This window comes from Neolamprologus brichardi, chromosome 2, assembly GCF_056152115.1.
Source record: "Neolamprologus brichardi isolate AB-2024 chromosome 2, ASM5615211v1, whole genome shotgun sequence".
NCBI lineage: Eukaryota > Metazoa > Chordata > Actinopteri > Cichliformes > Cichlidae > Neolamprologus > Neolamprologus brichardi.
In genome coordinates this window covers 24,552,052-24,573,115 of record NC_142105.1, presented here as the reverse complement: position 1 = coordinate 24,573,115, position 21,064 = coordinate 24,552,052, and the positions used below count along the sequence as shown (strand labels likewise).

At 43.2% G+C, this 21,064-nt stretch overlaps 1 protein-coding gene across 2 annotated transcripts in view; it reads right to left on the bottom strand.

The window, feature by feature from the left end:
* Nucleotides 1-1,140: 1,140 nt before the first annotated feature.
* gabrb2a (gamma-aminobutyric acid type A receptor subunit beta2a) overlaps nt 1,141-21,064 on the bottom strand; it is a 31,639-nt gene continuing 11,715 nt past the window's right edge. The window contains exons 4-10 of one of the 2 annotated variants that reach the window (XM_006781530.3): nt 19,369-19,589; nt 11,485-11,567; nt 7,865-8,002; nt 7,494-7,646; nt 4,977-5,221; nt 4,367-4,507; nt 1,141-3,195 (exon numbers count right to left, since the gene is read on the bottom strand). In XM_006781530.3, the coding sequence (XP_006781593.1) occupies nt 2,839-3,195; nt 4,367-4,507; nt 4,977-5,221; nt 7,494-7,646; nt 7,865-8,002; nt 11,485-11,567; nt 19,369-19,589 (1,338 nt within the window). In that variant the 3' untranslated portion in view covers nt 1,141-2,838. The remainder of the gene's footprint in view (nt 3,196-4,366; nt 4,508-4,976; nt 5,222-7,493; nt 7,647-7,864; nt 8,003-11,484; nt 11,568-19,368; nt 19,590-21,064) is intronic. The other variant, XM_006781531.3, reaches the window with a different exon arrangement.

The following is a 21,064-nucleotide window of genomic DNA, read 5'->3' as shown; positions in this document are numbered from 1 at the left end:
TCATTCCCCCCCCCCCCCCCCCCCCCCCCCCCCCCCCCCCCCTTACATGACAACACTAATGCCCTTTTTGAAAAAGAGAAAGAGAGGGAGAGAGGGCCAATTTAGCACAAACCATCTGTCTTCTGTAGTGAGATAATACATCTGTTATACTGAGCGGGCAACAGTCGTGTGGAGCTGCTTTTTTAGTGATGCATGGAGGAACAAGGTTACATGTCACATTACATCAGTTTTTACACCAATTTGCTTTTTGAGATAGTTTTTCTTTTTACTCCCAGCAGCTTCACACATGCAGAGTCCTATTCAAACGTAAAATGTAGTTCCTCTTTTTTTTCTCATAAACAAACAGCAACTACAAAACACTCAAAGATGATGCTGTCTCAGGCTCGCTGTTTTTTTGTCCTCTATTTTCCAGAGCTTAGTGACAGAAATCTTTGGCTGATAATTTGGTTTTCTGTGCATTTTCATCTGCATTTTTTGCCTGATTTTTTTTATATTCACCAGTTATTTCCTCACTTTCCTCAGCTTAAAACCCAGACATTAGCTTCACACTAGAACAAAATCCCGCTTTAAATAATAAATATTCAGTGTTTTGCACCATTAAATATTCACCAGCATCCATTTAAGTGGTCAGCCAGTGCACGCAGAGTGCACTCGCTTTTGCTGCGTGACGGGGAGGATGCAGCGAGAGGTCGTGGCACGGATGGTTGCATGGATGGCTCGTTCTCTTTCTTGTCCTTTATTTTCTTTCTCTTCGTGGCTTCAGCCAGAGGGCCACAGTCGAGTCTGCAGAGTGCCTCCATATCTATGGCTCTCTGCGTTAATGCCCCCCCCGAGGCCCGGGTTAAGCTCAGCCCCGCTCAAACCCCAGCCAAGCCCATCACAGCCAGCCTAGACCACCGCCACGGCCTCTCACTCCAACTCCTCCACTCCATCCATTATGCAGCCAACAGTCCCAGCTGCAGCACTCCCGACTCTCTGTTCACCCCTACATTTGCTCCTCTCACATGCCTACTCATTCCCCGTGCTGGGCTCAGTTGTTCATTCGCTCATGCAGACACTCAATCAGCCATGCAGCTCAGACAGTCAGTAATCAGGCTCTCATTCATGCAGGACACATAAAACTGCCACCCATGTACTCTGTTGTTGAAGTGATAGACTGAATTGAGTTTTAATTGAATTTAGATACATCTTCATAATTGCTGACAATCATTACACAAGATATTTACAGTCATTATGAAATATTACAATTGGAATTTACAGAAACTTTGTACAAAATATGCCTGACTTCAATGCCTGGATAGTGGGGTCCTTGTTAAGTCGTTTCCGGAGAGCAAAACATTGACCCAAAAGTCACTGGTGTCTGGAAGTGCTTTAGTTTCAGCAAGTAGATGCTTTTAAGAGTCCATTAAAAAGAAAAAAAGAGAGAAAATCCCAAAAGGTACAGAGTCAGCAAAGTTGTGAATTGTGTTTTCTTTTTCTTTCTTTTTTTTATCCTCAGTTAAATTGCTCTTTTCTTTTTTCGTTATCTTTTTATTTTCTCGACTGAATGGAACATTTGATCTGTAATTCAACTGCAAAAACAACAACGAAGACCCATTTAAATAGAATAAATCCGTAATATTTACACAATAATGTGAGTACTGGTTTATAAAAATGAATCATCTCTTTTTCTTTAAATATGACTTTATGTTTATCTACATTTTTTTTCAAAACAGAAACCTATAAGCACAATGGAACGCATCATACTTCTATCATTCAATTCTACTGATAATGATGGATTGTGGATTGCCATATTTATGCAGCAAGTCTGGTTGCAATGAAACTCAGCTCAAAGTCCCCACAGCAGCCTAGGTTGCGTTGAAGCCGTTCCAAGCCTCTCGAGCTCCTTGCGTGATGGCGGAAAGTTTAGGGAGTCAAGTCAAACAAAACAAACGAGAAAAAGAAAAGAAGAAGAAATAAACACGCGTGGTGAAATGGATTCGATTCCATCGGCAAAAGCGAAAACAGAAACTTGGCTGAAGCTTCAGTGTCCACTCTTCTTTCGGCACACAGCAAGCTTTTCCTGTTGAGCGTTGCCACCACGAAAGCCCCACATAGACATCCAGAGAAGAGCACGCCCCCTGCTGTCCACCTGTTCCCATCCAGCGACGCTCAAAACAATCCACCCAGGTGAGTCGTGCTAAGCCAAAGCTGCAAACGTTAGCTGACAGGACAACCTCTACTAGCACAACTAAAAATGCTTTGCACTCCATCATCATCATCATCATCGTGAGATGCAAATGAAATCAAACATAAGCATGCTTTTAAAGGATGTTTTTGATATACAATAATTATAGGAAAATAGACTATCCAAGGATGACTCCTTTAAAATCATTTATAAAGCTTTCCTGGATGCAGACAGCTCGGCTACGAAGTAAATAGATACTAAACAAAAGAAATCCTTAAAAGTATATGCAAACACAAGCATAAATATTTGATCCACAGAGAGTAAGCTACGAATGACAAATATTAGTGATATATTGAAATTCTGGAACAGGCACCGTTTCTGTCTTTTTAAAACTCTCTCTTCTTTTTTCAAGAGCTTGACAGTCGATTTGAAGGTGTTTCCCAAATCCTAAAAGAGTCACTGCCGACTGAAGTGTTGGGTGCTGCTGCAGTCCGTCTAAAAGTCTTTTGTATCTCCGTATTTTCTCTAAAACGAACCACCTAAAAAAAGTCGGTGCACTGTTCATCTCACATTCTCTCTCTCACACACATCCTCTCTCTCATCTCCTCTTATTTTTTCCCTCCTCCCCTTCTTCCCTCTTTCTTTACATGCCTGCCGCGAGCCGGCTCGGTTTAATGGACGTAGTAAAGCCAGTAGACCACGTTGAAGAAGGAGAAGACAGTGGGGAAGATCATCCTGGACCACTTGTCAATAGAGTTCACGTCAGACAGGTCTGGGATGTTCACCTTGAGCTGGGAAGCCCGTCTCCGTAGGCGCGACTTCTTCTGGGCGTGGCGCTCCAAGGCGCTGTGGCCATAGTTCTGGCGTGCCATGGCTGCCCTGCGGTACTGCAGCGTCGAGCTATCATAGGCCAGCATGGTGTTGCGGGGGTCTCCGGGTGCTCCTAGGCCCCGGGACAGATCCCCGGCGCCGCCCATCTCATTCTTCATCTCCAGGGTGCTGAAGAGGATGTTGTCGTCGGGGGTCATCTGTGTGAAGGTGCAAACAAAACAAAACAAAACAGGCGCAGCCATGAGAAGTTACTGCCAGGGAGGAAATTTTGGAGCGTTCAGTCTACGTCTAGCAAAATTATAATTGAAGTTGTAATGATAATTATGCAGTTTACTGTGTAAAAACACTGATGGGGTGCTAGAATGGGTAATGCAAATGAGTCAAAAATCGTGTTACTTACAGTGAAGAAAAGATTTTAAGCACTTTAAAAAAAGCTCTAAATAAATCATTGATCATCTGTCGTCGTTATCTGAGTGACAATACAACCACAAGACTATGAGATAACACTCCTGGAAAAGCACAACGCACTCCACAAACTTAATTCTCATGGAGAAACCTTCATTGCCATGTCAGAATTTCAACCAGCGTGTGGTTAAAATTCTGTCGATTCACAAGACAAACTGAACAAAAACAGAAAAGAGAAAAGCAAAGGAAAAGGAAAATGTGACAGGAGAAGGTTGAGAGAAACTGTAAAGGACTTTGCAAAGATGGAGGAGAGGCTAAAAGGTTCAGGGCAGGTCAGGAAAGACGTTGTGGGAAGTGAATTCGGATCAACATTTCTTCATCCATAGCCTGACTTCTGAGGAAAAACATCCCAATAATCCAATCCCGTCCTGCTGTAAATGTCAGCCTGATGCATTTTGTTGATTTTTTTTTAGGGGGTTTAAAGCGAAGCCACTTAGTTGGAGCTTTTCATCAAACTGCAAATGATTTCTTTCTCTTATCTGGAGATGCTTTTTTTTCCTCTTTGCTTTTGTTTTCTTTTCAATTGCTTCACTTAGTTTCAAGAGATTAATCAGTCACGTTAGAGATACAGTATTTCGGCCTAGATGATATTATCTTAAGAGGAGCTACTGATGTTTTCATTTCTCTTGTTCTCATTTCCCATTAATTCAGATGTACAGCCCAAGTTAAGATTAAATTAATGCCTGCAGAAATCAAACTGCTAAGCCATGTTTGTCAGGAAAATGCATGAAGAGCAAACCAAGAGAGGGAAAAAAACACAATGGTGGGAGTGATGATCAAGGTTGCCTTAAAAAATCTATAAAAAATCAAAGAAATGCACAAAAAAACTACAGCATTTTCCTCTGATCTGGATTGATTCAGATTGATGACATTGTTAGTTTTGACTTTCAAAACCTCCAGTACCTTATTTCTTTGCTCGCCTAGTCCTAATGCGGCATCGTCCACAAAGATGGGATCCCACATCGAGTCATATGCGTCAATTTCCCTCTGTTTCATTCTGGCATACAGAGCATCATCTCTCTGAACTACATTTCCCACCAGCCACTGCAAGCATACAAAATCAGCACTGTTACTTAGGGGGAAATCGTAGCTTGCCACACTCAGAAGGAAAGGGTGTTTGATTTCTTTTTTCTTATGCTGCCGTTGTTCTTGCTAACTTTAGCAGCTGAATAAAATTTAAAGAGAAGGCTTTGGCACCACAGCCAGTGATTTTTCCGAGGCGCCTTGCCCTTTGGGAGACACAGAAATATGGAGATAAAGTATAAGCCAGTCATTGCTTCTGCATTCACTCTTTCAGATCCTAGCTGAGTAATAAAGTTGATACACAGGGCTAAACCAGTGAGAAATGGAGAGCTAGAGCAGGAGTAAAGAGTGCTGGTAAAGGACATCAAGCATTGATCACAGCATCACATTGACCTTGAAAGGAGAAGAGGTAATTTTCTCGCACAGAAACAAACACGCACATTAACTGACAACACGGATACCTTTGGAGGAGCTCGGCTCGCGCACGTACCTTGTTGGGGTCGGGTCTCAGCTTCTCGTTATTGGCGGTGGCTGCTTTCTCGGCCGCCTTCTTCTGTCGCTGGGGGCCCTGGCCGAAGAAGATGTAGTTGACGAAGGCGTACTCCAGCAGGGCCAGGAAGACAAAGACAAAGCACCCCATCAGGTACATGTCAATAGCCTTCACGTAGGGGATCTTGGGGAGCGTCTCTCGCAAGTGGGTGTTGATGGTGGTCATGGTCAGCACCGTGGTGATCCCTGGAGATCAGCAGAGTCACAGTTTCAGAGACAAAAGTCATGTGACGTTTTGTGTCAGGTGTTAGTGAAGTTTAGTCGCAATATTCAACTGTTATAATGATAATCACTTTTGCAATTCATCCAGATTTCTGTCTAGAATTTAAAGCTTTAAGAGCAAATCGAGAACTGATCTGCAGCTGCAGCATGTGTTTATGATGCTAATACTTTTTTTAAAATTAAATTTTATTTATGTATTTCCGAGTTGCCTTGAGGTGCTTTATACTGTAAGGTAAAGACCATACAATAATACAGAGAAAATCCCAACAGTCAAACTACCCCCTTTGAGCAAGCACTTGGAAACAGTGGGAAGGAAAAACTCCCTTTTAACAGGAAGAAACCTCCAGTAGCACCAGGCTCAGAGAGGGGCAGCTATCTGCTGCGACCGGTTGGGGGGAGGGAGACAGGACAAAAAACACTGTAGAAGAGAGCCAGAGATTAATATTAACTAATGATAAAACACAGAGTGGTTTATAAACACATAATGAGTGAGCAAGGCAAGAAACAAAGTGCATCATGGGAAGCCCAAAGCAGCCTAGACCTACTGCAGTGTAACTAAGGGAGGATTTAGGGTCACCTGATCCAGCACAAACTATATGTTTATCAAAAAAGGAAAGTTTTAAGCCTAATCTTAAAAGCAGAGATAGTGTCCGTCTCACAAATCCAAACTGGGAGCTGATTCCACAGAAGAGGGGCCTGAAAGCTGACGGCTCTTCTCCCATTCTACTTTTAAATACTCTAGAAACCACAAGTAAACTAGCAGTACGAGAGCAAAGTGCTCTATTTGGGTGATACAATACTATCAGGTCTTTAAGATAAGACGAGGCCTGATTATTTAACACCTTAATACTAATACTACCACGATGAACCCTTTAAATTTGATGTTAGTCATCAGTGTGGTCACATTAGCATGCAGAGCTTAACATGCTGATGTTAGCGTTTGGCCCAAAGCACCGCTCTGCCCAAGTCTATAGGTGAGTCATTCCCTGTGCAGGCTATGGTGCACTATAGCTACTGTCTGCCATTTTATTCCACTGGTTTTAGGCAACAAACTGCACAGTTTTCTTCATCTGATGCCACAACTCTGCATTTTATATAAGCTGCTTACAACTGAGGATCTACTATAGAGGCAGTGCATAATGAATGAACACAGATGTCTTTCTCGCTTCGCTGGAATTTGCCCCAGCATCAAACTAACTGAGCTCAGATGCTCATCTCCAAAGTATACATGCTCGGGAACATATGCATTTGCTCTTATGCTGTACAATATATAGTGTTTAATGAACGCAAGCAGTCAAATTTGAGAGAATGTGAGTCCATATGGATTAAAAAAAACACCTGAGACTGCGATAGCTTACATCCCGTCGTGCAACCAAATGATGGAACAAACTGTAGGCTTTAAAAAAAGGGCCACATTGCCACTGTAAACATCTGTTGTTAGTCACAGCACGATTCACCTGCTTTCCTGACATGTACACATTGTGTTTGATACATTAGTCATCTGCCTGCACAATCTGCATTTGGTCAGATTCACACGTATTATAAATAACCCGGCAGCCAGCGCTGTCACTGTAGCACGGAGCCTCATCTCCCCATTGGCTGCACTTGTTCTCTTTTGGTTAGGACGCTGAGAGCAGAGCGGGAGGGGGGTGGGGGGACATCTTTAAATCACGTTACCCTCTAAACGCACCGTCTGGGACTCTGACCTGCCAGCCGTCCCCACTTCCGAAAAAACAAACGGTGTGTGACAAGAAAGAGACGCGCAAAACGCAAAAGCTACCGACGTGCCAGTTTGACATTGGCGTGAGAGCGTGAGCTCCAACGTGCACGGTGCATTTAAACAAATACAGCTGCGCTCGGGCTCTGATAAGCTGCGATCTCCGGCCAGCGAGAGGCTCCAAAAGACAGACAGGATGAGAGAAAGACAGCACACTTCAAGGTCGAGCTGCAGTGCCTCTCGCTCTGCATGACTCATGCATATAGTCATCTCTGAACAACAGACATTTAGCCAGGCAGCCTATCACACTCTGCTATCACTCACTGTGCTTAGAGCTAATGAGGAAAAAAAGTAAACGCTGAGAAAATACAGGGAAAACATCAGGCTCGGCACAGACACAATAATGCAGAAATCCTGAGCATAATAATGTACGTTAAATGGCTCTTTTCATGCTCTGCTATCATTTGGCTCTGGGTTATTTCTGAGGGTCAGCGCTGAGCAGAAGCGAGCTGATCCTACCCAGGGCCACTCTGGCAGCCGATGCATCGTAGTTGATCCAGAAGGAGACCCAGGAGAGGATGGTAATCAGGATGGAAGGCATGTATGTCTGCAGGATGAAGTAACCAATGTTCCTCTTCAGTTTAAAGCTGAGGGACAGGCGGGGGTAGGAACCTGAAGGAGGCAAAGGAGCAGAGGAAGTGGGACAGAAATAGAGTTTCCTCAGTGACACCAAGTACATTTTCCTTGACGCAAGCGAGCCTGTCACATACACTCTCTCTCTCTCTAATACTGACTGTCGATTTTATGTTAAAATTAAAAGGCCAAATAATTGTTAACGCAGCAGCTTATGCTAATTAAAACCTGCAAAACCCAGTGACGCTTCTGCGCACCTGTGGAGAAGACGACGTTCTTGGAGATGAGTTTGTAGTCGACGATCGAGAACTGAGGCAGCTCTATCCTGTCCACGCCGGACACTGCGCCGTCTCCACCTCGCCAGTAAAACTCAATATCGTCTGTGGTGTATCCATCTGCAGGGGAAAAAAGCCAGGACACTTAGAGAAACATTATCACCATCCATTAATGCTCTGTAATATATCACAGCAAAGTGCTGCAATGTTAAAAGTCGTTGTCTGCGGTTTTGTCTGTCTTTGCCCTTAACTATACTTAATGCTTGGCAATATCCACAGCAGCCATCACCAACTCTGATTACATCTGAAGGGTCATAAGATGATTAGGAACTTTAAATAACAGGAAATTTAACGACATATTTTATGCTTTCTTGGAAAATAGAATGAAGGTGCCATTTTAGGGCTCTAAAAATATGAAATCACTTTTGGTTTAAAGTATTTAAAGTGTTTAAAATTTAAGGAGGTGTTGCAATTTGACTTTAAGAGCCACAAGCCAGAAAAAAGGCCCGCGGCGCTCACTGCAGAAACAAATCTCTATGGTTGTGGTTAGGGTGAGGATCATTAAACTAACACACATTTAAGATCTCCCATTTAGCCAGCCACTGCTGCAGAGGCCATCTTTGCATTAGGGGCTTGTCACATTTTAAAATTTGAAGGTTATAAACAGCAGGGAAGATTACAGAAACACTTACAGCCCTCAGAAATCTTTGAGCGATGCTCTGAGTATTTGATGACAAACTTTGTGTAAGCGTAATCTCTATAAACATGCATTCATCCATTTGTCACTCAAAATTAACCATGAGCGTAAGAAGGAGGTGATTGTTGGTGATTTCAAGAACTTGCAGGAAGTAGAAGTCTCTCAGCTCCATCACCGGGACAAGAAACAGAGGGACGCTCACTAAATATGTGGCTGCCGGTTCACTGCAGGTTTGTTTCCATAACCTGTTTCCATCAACCTGAAACAATTCGTGTAACTGCAAGAAGTTATCTGGTTGACAACGTGTTTATTTTTCAGCACTTTAAAGCAGGAAGCTAATTTCTACATAGCTGCACACATCGTGAATGGAGACAAAGGAACCTATCTGCATATAAAAAATTAATCAACACTCAGCATTTTCAACTCTCTGTGTGTGAAGCATGTATATGCACCAAGAAACATGTTCTCGTCGGAACTTTATCCTGCTACAGTCAACGGAGCGGCGTCGTGGGCTCACCCAGGGAATGGCCGTCTCCCTACTCCAAAGCTCCACTTTGACTGCCGCATGCTCAAAATAGAGGCAGTGACCTATTCAGATGTGATGAATAATTAAACTCCGAGGCTTTGATTTTTAAAAATTAACACAAAATTCTTTGTTGCTATGGCGCTGACACTGAAGGTGAAGTTAGTCACGTCGGGTTGTTATTGGTCGGATGGGCAGCCGGCTTCACCCACAGGCCTTTTTTTTTTCACAGCAGACATTTTGATTTGTCATAGTTGGAGAAGCTCAGGTGTTACTAATAATATCAGCAATGGCTTCCTTCTGCACGAACCTGCATGCACAATGTCAGGAAACTCAACAGCCACCATTCAGTGTATTATTTATACCTGTGCTTTTCCTACTGCGATGTGTCTGCTGTGTAAGAAAGAGACTCTGTCTCCAGGGTGGTTTTAACATCTTGCATCACTGACAGTTAAGGTAATGGCACACAAATACAGATTTTCTTTCTTTCTTCTTCTTCTTTCTTTTTTTTTTTGCTGTTTTTGTTTGAAAGAAAAAAAAAAGAAATCCCCCGAAACAGCTGGGTCCTGTAGCTCATGGCCAATATTACTCAAACAGGAGTAAATTCTGCATCTGTTAAGGTTCTGCAACACATTTGGTGCTCTGGTGAGTATTCACAGCAGCAGGATGAAGTACGTGGGATCGACTCAAAACAAACTCACAGTGTGTGATGACAGTAATGAAGAAGCATGTCCATCAGTGCAACACAGAAGCTCTCTGGTGCAGAGGAAGCACCAACTTCTCCGATATTTGTTTAAAATGAGTCTTATTCTTTAATTAAAGCTTTTCTTGCCAGGGCAAACTACGGCACTGAATACTGAATGCATCTGCAGAGCATAAAGCAGTGGATGCTGGAACTCCACACCAGCAGATAAATAAGCTCTAGCGTTATCGTCACAGCGTTACCCCAATTAGTGTACCATGCTGCTGTTGAGGTGCAGCTCGGTTAAGTTCTTATCGGCTACGTCAGGCTGGGGATCAGCGGGGTGTTGAGTCATTTGGTAGAGGGGAGGGTTTTTTTTCGATATGAAGGGAGCAGTTTATGGCCAGTACATTCAGTTAGTTTGTAGCTCCATTCGTTCCAGACCATTGTCTCTGTTAGTGCATTACATCACTGCACTCAACCTGGTCTATCAAGACTGATGTGAAGAGTGCCTGAGCTAAAGATGTGCACGGATACTGTATGTCAGCATTTATATGTGCATAACAGATCGTATTAGTTGGTGTTAGAGGGGAAGAAATGCTTTCTTTTTTTTCTGTTCAGCGCAGCACGTGAGTCCAGCGGCCTGAGCCGCAGCAGTGAGTCGCTGATGTATCGGGGGTTTCTGGGGTTTTAAGACTTGTGTCTGTTAAAAATGCATTGAGTTTATCAAGGGGAGTGAGACTTCTCTGGGCTCATTAGTCTGAATAAAATAGCATGCTCTGGCATGAAGAGATTCCAACGTTAAAACCGTTGCCAGTTAATCCATATGAGAGCAGATACTGCCTGGTGATCAAAACTGGAGCTGTGTGTGTGTGTGTGTGTGTGTGTGTGTATTTCTGCCTGAGAGAGGAGGAGAGAAAAAAAGAGCATATGAGTGATGGAGAGAGAGATAAAAAGGCTGGGAGGGGAAAAAAAAGAAGAGGATGAGACCGTGCGAAGAAAGGAGATGAGAAACGGAAAGAGAGGGTGATGGGGAGAGAGATGGCAAGCATAATGGGAGAGGAGCAGCGGGGGGGGTGGGGGGGTTGGGGTGGTTCTGACCCGCGCTGTTTTTGTGCTGCTTAATGTTGCTGGCAATGGTGTCATCAAACCCGGGAAGACTGGGCCTACACCACATCCCAGCCCCATAATCCTTCTCCTAGGGGACCCAGATAATACACGCAGAGGACCTCGTCTTTCTCCTCTCTTTCCTCGCTCCCCTGACTCGAGAGCACCGGATCACGTACAATTACAAACTCCACGTGAAACTGAGTCTTTGTACTTCACAAACATGGAGGCGGCTTCACGAGAAAGCTGAATACAACATCGACTATCAGCACCCTCCTGAAATACTGGACCTAATCAGGCTCCTCCTCGCCTTGGGAAGCCACTGCAGTAGCAGTTGAATTAATTAGGCTGGATGTTATCAGTCACTGAGCCATTAGTGATGTTCCTCTTCTTGATGCATATCTCTTGATATCTCATCAGCCTTTCTCAGCATTTTACATCCTGTCTTATCAACTGTCTTTCTACCTCGGTGCCACTGGGCCGGCAGACAGTTTTCAGGACGGTTTTCCGAGCTGCATGCGTACGTGGGATCTCTTTAATTCGATGTCTTCGTGTGGGTGTGAGAGCTGGTTGTCAGGGACAACGGTACTTACAGCTTTCAATCTCCAGGGTGCAGTTTTGCTCATCTAGAGGGTAGCGGCGCAGGTCCATCATGCAGGCTGCGGTTGTAGTGATCCTACACACAGAGAGAGGGATAAAGAAATATAGGATTCAACGCAGAAACAGGTGGAGGCGGCCACGAGCAGGCTGGGTTCATTTTATTTGACCTTCACTGCGCAGAGTAATGTAAACATCCCTGCAGGATGTTGGCAAACCTGAAGAGCACCAGACATGAAAGCCATTCTTCCGGAAATAATAGGTTCAAATGGAAAATGCCATCAAATGTGGGGATCAGGATTAATTCAAAATCAGATGCTGTTTGGCAAATCCGAGCAACCATTCCAACCGGCCGAGGCAGATGGCCGCGCTCCCGGAGCCTGGTCCTGTCTGGTTTCCTTCTTGTTAAAGCACACTTTTTACATTAGCCTCAGTTCAAGCCTCCATAAATCGTGAGCTGATGCTGACGATGTCTTTTTATTGAGAAAATCTTTTCTGCTTTTATTATGAAATTTACTGCATATTTTATTCTAATGACAAGATTGGGAAACTATTAAAGCTAGTAATTATTGTACTTAACAAAGTGTGGAATTTGGACACTATGCTGGTTTTACTTTTATCCCATAAAGAGATTAAAAAAAAAAAAAAGCAGGGTTCAACCTCTGGTCAATGGGCTCCTTAAAAAAAGAGCCGTCGAGCACAGGCCAGTCATATCCAACAGGTTCAGTCAGGGTGACGCACTTCCTGTTATAGATGACAAGTTGGCCAGAGCTGAGACGGGCTGGCACCCGGCCGCACCAAACCCCCGAGGCTGTCTGAGAGAGACCGGCCACACAGTCTAACTATGGGGGCTAAATCTAGCGTAGACGTGTAAGACGAACCCCCCCACACACACGCGCACACAAACACACTGATTGATATAAAACACGATGGCGTCACGCGACCATTAATAATAATAGCAGCCTGTGGGAGAATTCCCAGTATAGGTTGAAGTGTTTGTCATAACCGCGGGTTTTCCTTGTCACAGCTGATTACGGTCACATCATCGATTTATTGTGTTAGCGGTCCATTCATTTGTACGTGACAATGAAAAAGGCCACTGAGTAGCCAGATCATCCAGTAAAAGTCACGCTACATTTACACTTTACATTCATTGGACATTCAGTTCAACAACAAGGATCCCTCAGTGTCGCACAATCATAATTTATCTTTATTCATAATTGCACTTTCCATCAATATATTAGTTCATATGTCCTTTTATTTCTTCAGTTTCACCATTTTGTGAAATACAGTGTTTGTAATGGGAACAAATGAATCTTGCTGCTTATCACTGAATTTGAACTAATACAAAAATAAATGAAAGGTAAACTGTCCTTATAAGAGAGGTGATGTGAACAAAAGGGCTTCATGATGATCATTTTACAGTGTTAAGCTGTAAAACAAACCCGCTGTCCTTATTTGAGGGCTTATGAGGGTCACCTTTGCACATCTCTGTTCAGGAATTGGGCCTCGAGAGGATATGCAATTTTATAAATCAGGGACAATAAATATTAAATAATAAAAAATCTGTTGTTTACCATTAAAAAAAAAAAAACAAGCAGTGGTGTCTGGATTTGCTTATTTTGAAAAATCAAAGACTTTACGTCATTCCACTATTTATAAAATCATAATGGAAGTGCTACCATGGGGAAAAAAATATATGACAAAGTGCTGAAATGTATATTGTTTGGTGTGCCTGTAAATGTTTTAAACATGAATAGAAATGGGCAAAAAAATGTTCGGAGTTCACACATTTTTCAAATCGCTGCTGCTTTGAGATTAAGAACGTGGTCCCGTGGAGCTGCGGGGACACTATGGCAATAAAAAAATACAATCACAATGCCTTCTCTCGGTTAACTTCATCACATCTACAGACGCATCTTTAAGAGCGCCTTGTCTTTAATAATTAAGAGCAAACTTTATTTGAAATCTTTCTGCATAAGATGTTCAGCTCCCTCAGGCCGAGCCTGGCAAGTTTGGGATTTCATTTTTTCGAGCTGCAGAGACTCGCAGTCTTTCTTTCACACACTCGGGCTCTCTCCGTCTCTGCCTCCTTTTTTCTTGCTCTCTGGGCTCTTATGTAAGAGCCAGTTAGCAGGGCCATGGTGCACTGGGGGATTAAAACAGGAGGCTCATTTCTGTCCTAGTTTACCCCTTTTTTATGGCCACAACTTCCCAGGATGTTGCGCTCGCACAGCCGGGCACTCATCACTCACCATCATCGCCATCGCCATCACTAAATCATCGCGGTGGCACAGAGGAAACACAGGGGAAAATCAGAAATGAGGCCAAAATGGCAGGGGTAAAAATAACAGCCTATTTATAGCCCACCTACATCATCAGCAGAAGTCTCACAGCTTTCTCGTTTGAGACTCCGCACGGCTGATCAAGAACTGCTTCTGCACCCCCCCCCACCCCACCCCACCCGGCTGAGCTAGAGCATCCAAAACCTGCGCTAACGATTACCCCAAAAATGCAAATAATGAGCACGCAGGAGAAGCAGGACGAGGGTTTCTCTCTGCAGGATTCCCTCCCCATCTTTGAATCTCCTCCTCCTCCTCGTCTTCGTCATCTCCACTGCAGAGAGAGTCTGCTGTGGACCTCTGCAGCAGCAGCAGCAGCAGCAGCAGCAGTTGTCATGAAGCGCAGGCTTGTTTGCTCTTCATCAACATCAGAGCCGGTCCGTCTCTCGCTCATCCCAACCTGCCGGCGGAGAGGCCATGCTCTCGCAGATCACGCAGAATCAAACACGCTACATTTGCTCTGCGTCGGAGCTAATAGGACAGAGTCTAAAAAAGGCTGGGTTTTTTTTTCTTTTTTTGTCTATGTTCCTCTCACAGTTCAACCCAGGCGCTCTCTCTCTCTGTATATGTGTGTGTGTGTGGACCCCCCTAAGGCGGCCTGTGCACCTTTATTCCAAATGACCTTGTTTACGGACATAACACAACCACCACGAATTCCCAGACAGAATCTCATTTCGAGGGAGCATCAGAGAAGAAGAGGCCAAAATGCAGAGGGGAGGAGGATTTTTGCAGGTTCCAAACCTGGTGCAGGCTTACTTAAACTGACATTTCATCATGCATGCAGGCATCAGGAGAAAAAAAATAGAAAGATCATTTCAGAAGTTAAATTAAGATGGAGAAGCTTCCTCCATTTTGGATAGAGAGCCCATGTTGAGCTGAGCGAACACATGCAGGATTGTCTGTTCCTGCTCAGGCAGGTCACAGAGCACATCCAATCAAAAAGCAGGAAAAATAAAGAGGTTTCTACGTTTCCCTCTCGCCTTCAGAAGGAGATAACTCTAAAAGTGATCCCATTGACAGCATTCGCACGGGATATCGTCGCGCATTTTAGCTGCAGAGCAGAAACGCTCCTCGGCCTGACAGAAGACGACGTCAGTCTCCAAAGCACAAGGATGTGTCCTCTCACAACACAAAAGGAGTTACAATATTCACAGAGAAAGGAGGGAGGGTGGAGAGGGAGTGGGGAGAATCCTAATAATTTCTCCATTTTGAATGAAGTCTGACCTTCACGTCTCTTTCTCCCTCTTCGGCTCAGTCTCTCTCTGTATGCCAATGTGGAGCGACATACAGCACGAGTCACGCACTCGGTGTCTGTGTGTATATTTCTTTTGCATTTTTTCCTCCATGCCTGCATAAAATGAAAAGCTAAGTGGAGTTTGTGTTTTCCTGTTGTGTGCGTATATGTGTGTTTTTTCCTCGCAGCCTGGGCGGTATCTGTGTTATTGGCTGAGCCTTTTCAGGGGCTGGGTAATTAGATCAGACTGCCTCTCCCCGAGAGTCAAACCGAGCTCTAAAGTGACAGTTGGGAGCACTGTTGTAATTTTCTGCTCCTCCTGGTAATTGAAGACCAGGATTTGGCAGGATTGGGATGCACTATATATCCACAGAATAAGGAGTAAACAACACCCTCACTCTTCCTCCTTCGTGTGCACCCCTGAAAATAACGCTCACTCATTCACACACACATGTACCCAGAGACACAAATTGCACACACAGACACACACATCTCCTGCAAACTAAACAGTTTAACCTACTGGTGTTTGCCAGTTAGCGTGTTAGCTGGTTTCAGCTCAGCACAAATACTCCTCCTGCAAGATCAATAATATGTTTACTTTTGCCCCTCATTATCTAAGGATTTAGCAATATTACGTGATATTTTATAGTCAAACATTTTAGCTTAATCTCCAAAAAGAGAGATTCAGCATATAGTAAGGGGGTAAAATTATAAGGGCAGGAAGCTTTCTGGTTTTCAGTCTGTAGTTCAAGCACTATTGATAAGTCAATTTGAGCAGGCTTTACTTGCATTGGAAGGATGGCATGTGATGACTATTAGCTGACAATTATTACTTGCCAAAATTAGTCAGCAGACCAGTCGGTAGATTTTAGAATAAATTGAAAATTTATTTAAACGTTTACAGACGGTTGTTTGGTTGAGTAACATGTCTATGTTTATATAGTGCAGATTGAATAAGAGAGTCGCTGTGTCCTGCATGTGGTTTCATCTACTCCAGTGATTTAATATCACAGCAGAGGTGAAGATATCCTGACCGCACAGCTCCATAAACATGTCAGCACCCATAGATTTCTAAATGACATCTTTTAGTTTCCTACCTTCTTCATTTCTTATTCATTTAATGCAAATCTTTGCTCTAATAAATGAGGAAATGAGAAAATCTCTGTATGTTTGTGATGTTTAACAGCCATTCATGCAGTTTAGTTCAAAATTGGCAGGTGTGCCACTGGAGGCCTCTGGAAGTGCTGTGTAGAGTTTATCCATATAGTAAAACAGAAAAGTGGGACCCACTCACTCCACACTGCCAGTGGATATTAATCCCTGAAGTCAATGACTTTTTGATTGCCACATTGCTGCAAATCAAAATAGAAAAAAAACAAATCACAAAATACATACGACTTGGAAAACTTGGTGGTTGCTGGATGATTGCATTTCTTTTTTTTTTTAAAATGCAATGGCTTGCAAGTAGATGAGTATCCAAAGTCCTCAACCACTGGGAGACCACTTTAGATTGCAAGATGATTGCACAGGTCGCCTGATGGGAGGCAACCTGTCTCCAAACACTTGTCATCTGACTCACTTTCAGAAAAATCAGCTAAGATTTGCAAAAATGTATTTAAAATTTATACAAGCAGAGAGATTATAAACACATCGGGATCAATCTGAGTCAGTCTGTGCTAATGGATACAACTTATCTGCAATGCATCTCTTTGCAGTAGGAGACTTGGACTAGTTGCCAACTGGTTGTATTCTGGTTCTATTACGTCAGAGCAAGGTTGCCAAGGTTGTCTTTGTCATGTTGCAGTTGAATCACTGTCCTGAAGAAACTATGTTACTGTTTTTGGAGGAATTTCTGAATTTCAGAGATTCTGGCTGGACACTGAGTGGAAGTAGTTAAACAGTGTGGTTTTTCACTTTCATGTGGATTTCTGTATATGCAGACGGCAACAGACAGCAAAAGGTTTATGATTTCCTGCGATTTATTCATTCACAACCAGTTTACATGGAATTGTGACCTTGACCCTACTCAGTTGCAAACTGATAACACACTCATCGCCTTTTTGACAAACCTAAGCTGCACTGAAGAGTGCAACTACCTGTAAGACCTGGTCCTCATGGCTAAAGCAACCATTTCAAAAGCAACAAGATTACAAGATTTCAAAGGCACAGCTGTAAGAATTTTAATTACCCTCTGATTCTTCAATGTACTTTTACATCAATAGTTAATGTTTATGTCCTACATACATATAGATTTACTCATGAAAGTGGTCCCTTTCGCAGTTTACATGTTTATAAATAATTAGGAAATGGCTTTCAGGGACAGTAATTATGGTGGAACTACTTGGAAACATTTCATCTCTACTTTTCTACTTTTTACTCAGATACATGTATTTGACAGCTGTAGTTACTCCACTTTTCCTTTTTTTTTATATTTTAGCTACAGTCAGTCAGCTTCAGACATATGATGCAGTGGTATGAATTAAACAGTAGTGTGTAAAGAAAGTGAATTTTATTGTCAAAATGACTAGTATCCACAGTAAAAGCTTTCTTACTTAATAATGCATCCGTTTTTAATTTGTCATAACATGCTGATATAATTTTATGCTCTTTCTGCAGCATAATTTTAAAATGTTCTCCCCTTTACTGTTTCCTTTTTACTTTAACTCTTAACTAAAATTTCTTCCACCACTGCTGACCTTTACCCCGATGACATGCCTTAAATGAATTCACATCCCCGGACGTCTGACAGGATGTGTGCTCACATACGTCCTCTTTCCTATAGACTCTCAGTTAGCCATCTTCTCCACACCCACTAAAGCTGTGTTGTTGCAACCAGCTGACCCGTCTCTACAGGTACGTGTCAGTGTGCTCAGAGCATGCAGGCATCTGGCCAGGCTGACTCTGACAGCAGCTTGTGTCTGGACTCGCTAGCATCAAATAAAACCTGGACCAAACCCACGAACCAAATAACGGAGAAGCCGGCAGGCACCGGCACTGACAAGGACAACGCATCCGAGGTAAAAACCACATGTCTCTGTTGCGCACACCCCCTTAAAATTTCACAACACTCTTACAACTCCCCTGGCTTTCATTGCTTTTTGGCTGTTATGCAAAAAATATGTGTTAGGCTTATATAATTGAGTCAGAGTGTTCGGAATTACATTTCTCGACTGTTGAGACAAAATGTAGCGATGAATAATGTGGTGCAGTGCAGATACTTAAATTTTTTAAGCAGCCTTTGCGCAAGAAGGGCATCTCAGTCAAGAGAGGGAACGACTGCAACATCTTGAATTAGCAACAATAACCTCAGCTTTTAACACACACACATGCATGAACACACACGCACACGAAAAGGCGGTGACAGATCAGAGGAGGCAGCGGCAGAGTGATGGACGGGTTGCGTTAGCATATGCAGTCAAATACGCAGCGTCAGTACAAATACAGATTCAGTGTTTGTATTGAACTGCTACATTATTGATTATGACTTTATCAATTATGGATGACAGCATCCTCAGAGGCATCGCAGCCCTGCGCCACAAAGAGACGTCGTGTAGATGGGCTGCACACAATCACAGTCAGTTCAGCTTTTTATTATTGATGATCATCAGGAGATATGAAAGGCTACAGTACAAGTGCACATAGTTCCTCCTATACACACCTCCTATACTTCATTAGGACCCGGGGTGTTATTTTTATTTTTTTTAGATTTGTGGCTTGTGTGCAATTAATTCGATGACATTAGCATGAAAAGTCAATAAGTCAGTGGTATAGATTATTGACATCACTGAACTCTAACTTGAACAAACATAACCTTTCTGTGCCCAAACACAATCACCAATCCTTTGATATCAATAAAGAAGCGAGAAAAAAACAGGAAATACACACATTTGCACTTTTTCTTACTTTAACAGGTGCTAACTTTGTGTCATATATCAGCTTTTTTAATAATCAGATTTAGGTTATTCTTTGAAAACACTGCCTTTTTCAATATATATATAACCCTGGGTTTTTATTTTAAAATGCCTTCTTGTTGAGCAGCGCTACACAAACACACCTGCCTCGCTTGGCCTCCGTGTTCTTTTCAACCTTGTTAATCATCTCAGAAAGCGGCACCATGGGCGGCCTCGTAATAATCCCTCATTGCGTATGAAAAGTGCAGCTTGACTGCTCTGAGTAGAGTTTGTAGAGGCTGAAATATCTTCTCTTATTTTCTTACTTTTTTTTTTCTTTTTTGTGGTCCAACCAGATCATTTGCCAATAAAAACAATTCATAAAGACACAGCTATGACACATAAAAGTCTTACCTGAGTCCGTACAGCACCGTTCCATCGGGGTGGAGACGAATCATCCTGTTCTTCACTGTGACGCCATGCACAAAAGACTTCTTGTCGTTGAGGAAATAGGTGTCAGGGACCCACAGCTGGTCAGCCACTCGGTTATCCAGAGTCAGGTTGTAAGCAATCTCAGAGTACGAGAGGCGCTTGTCCCGCCACGCTTGCTGGAAGTACATTGTCAAGGTGTAGTCCTGCCAAACAGAGGTGAACTACATTTAACGCCACAGTCGAACTCATTGTACATTTTTTTATATATGTTTTATTTTCATCACCATCTCAACCGGGGAACACATAAAGCTCTACCGGGATGTCATGTCACGCTCATGTCTGAGCTGTGGCACGTTTTCATGGGCTCTGCATAGTGAGAAGGTCAGCCAAAAGGTCGTCGGTGGTCTGAAAGGCCACAGCCTGCACTAGGGGGCCCGTGGTGGCCGGGGTTGGGGGGTTAATATTCAACTATCCTCCATTAATTTTTAGACCATAACCAGAGGGCAACTTTCTCAGCTGGCTGACTATTGTCTCATGCTAAAAATATCTGCTTCCACTTGAGCGAATGAAGCTGCCTTCTGCTTTACAGAGACAATACCCTCTTTAATGCAAACTCCTGGTAGATATCTGCAGCTGGGGCTTCCTCCCTCTCTCTCTTTTTTATGTTCTGACTTTGCATAATAAACAATCACAGCGACTAAGATTCAGGGGAGAATTTTCCAGATTTAACCTTAGTGGGGAGGGGGAAAAAAATCTGTATTTATACTGTACAGTTTGTTTTTACACATGCTCAGAGATGTGGTAGAAAACCGTACCTCCTCCTCCTCCCTCTCCGTGTGTATCTTTTCTCTGCTTCTCACTCTTAAAAAAAGACTCACACCCACACACAGCCACAGCGAAAAACAGCACTGTAGTCGGATCTGCTTGGTTACAGTGTGTTGCAGTGCAATCAGCGAGTGGGAAAACAAATTAAAAAATACGGTCCGTGAAACAAGGCCCTTGAGCTTTTACTCCAAGCAGCCATCATCATCACTTATCGCCGTGTTTCTATGTTTCCGAGCCCCATCAGAACACATTGGCGTGACGCTGCCGCGCAGTTGCCACTGAACACTAAATTCACTGTGTGCAGCGTGCCCGACCGAAGTATTAGTGTAAAAAAGGCCATCTAAAAATACACCAGATTCTGCCATCTTGATTTTTTCTTTTTCAGGAATAAAAAAAAGTCACGCGAGGACAGCTGCTTCCTTATCCTGTTTTACAAGGGTTCCCACTGAACCCTCCTCTCACACTCGCTCCCTCTCTGTCTCATTATCAGCCTGTCGATCGGATATCTCTATCACCTTTGGGATCGTTAGCTGCTGCCTGCAGGCTCAGAGTACATCACAAACCCAGGCAGCACATCCTGTGATACACTCCTGTCTTTATCGCAGGAAAACAAACAGGCCTCTCTTTAGCAGAATTATAAAAAAAAATAACACATAATATTAACCCAGTCTGAGAAGATGGTTACAGAAATTATTGTTGTGGAAACTTTCTGTTAATGTGGTGTCAGTCTTGCAGAGAGAAACACCTCAAGACATTTTGGTGGATAAAGTCACAATGCGACAAGGAGGCTAAGTAATAAAGACAACAAACTGCAGTTCCTCACGCGGCCACTTGAGGCTAGCTTCAAATGTGA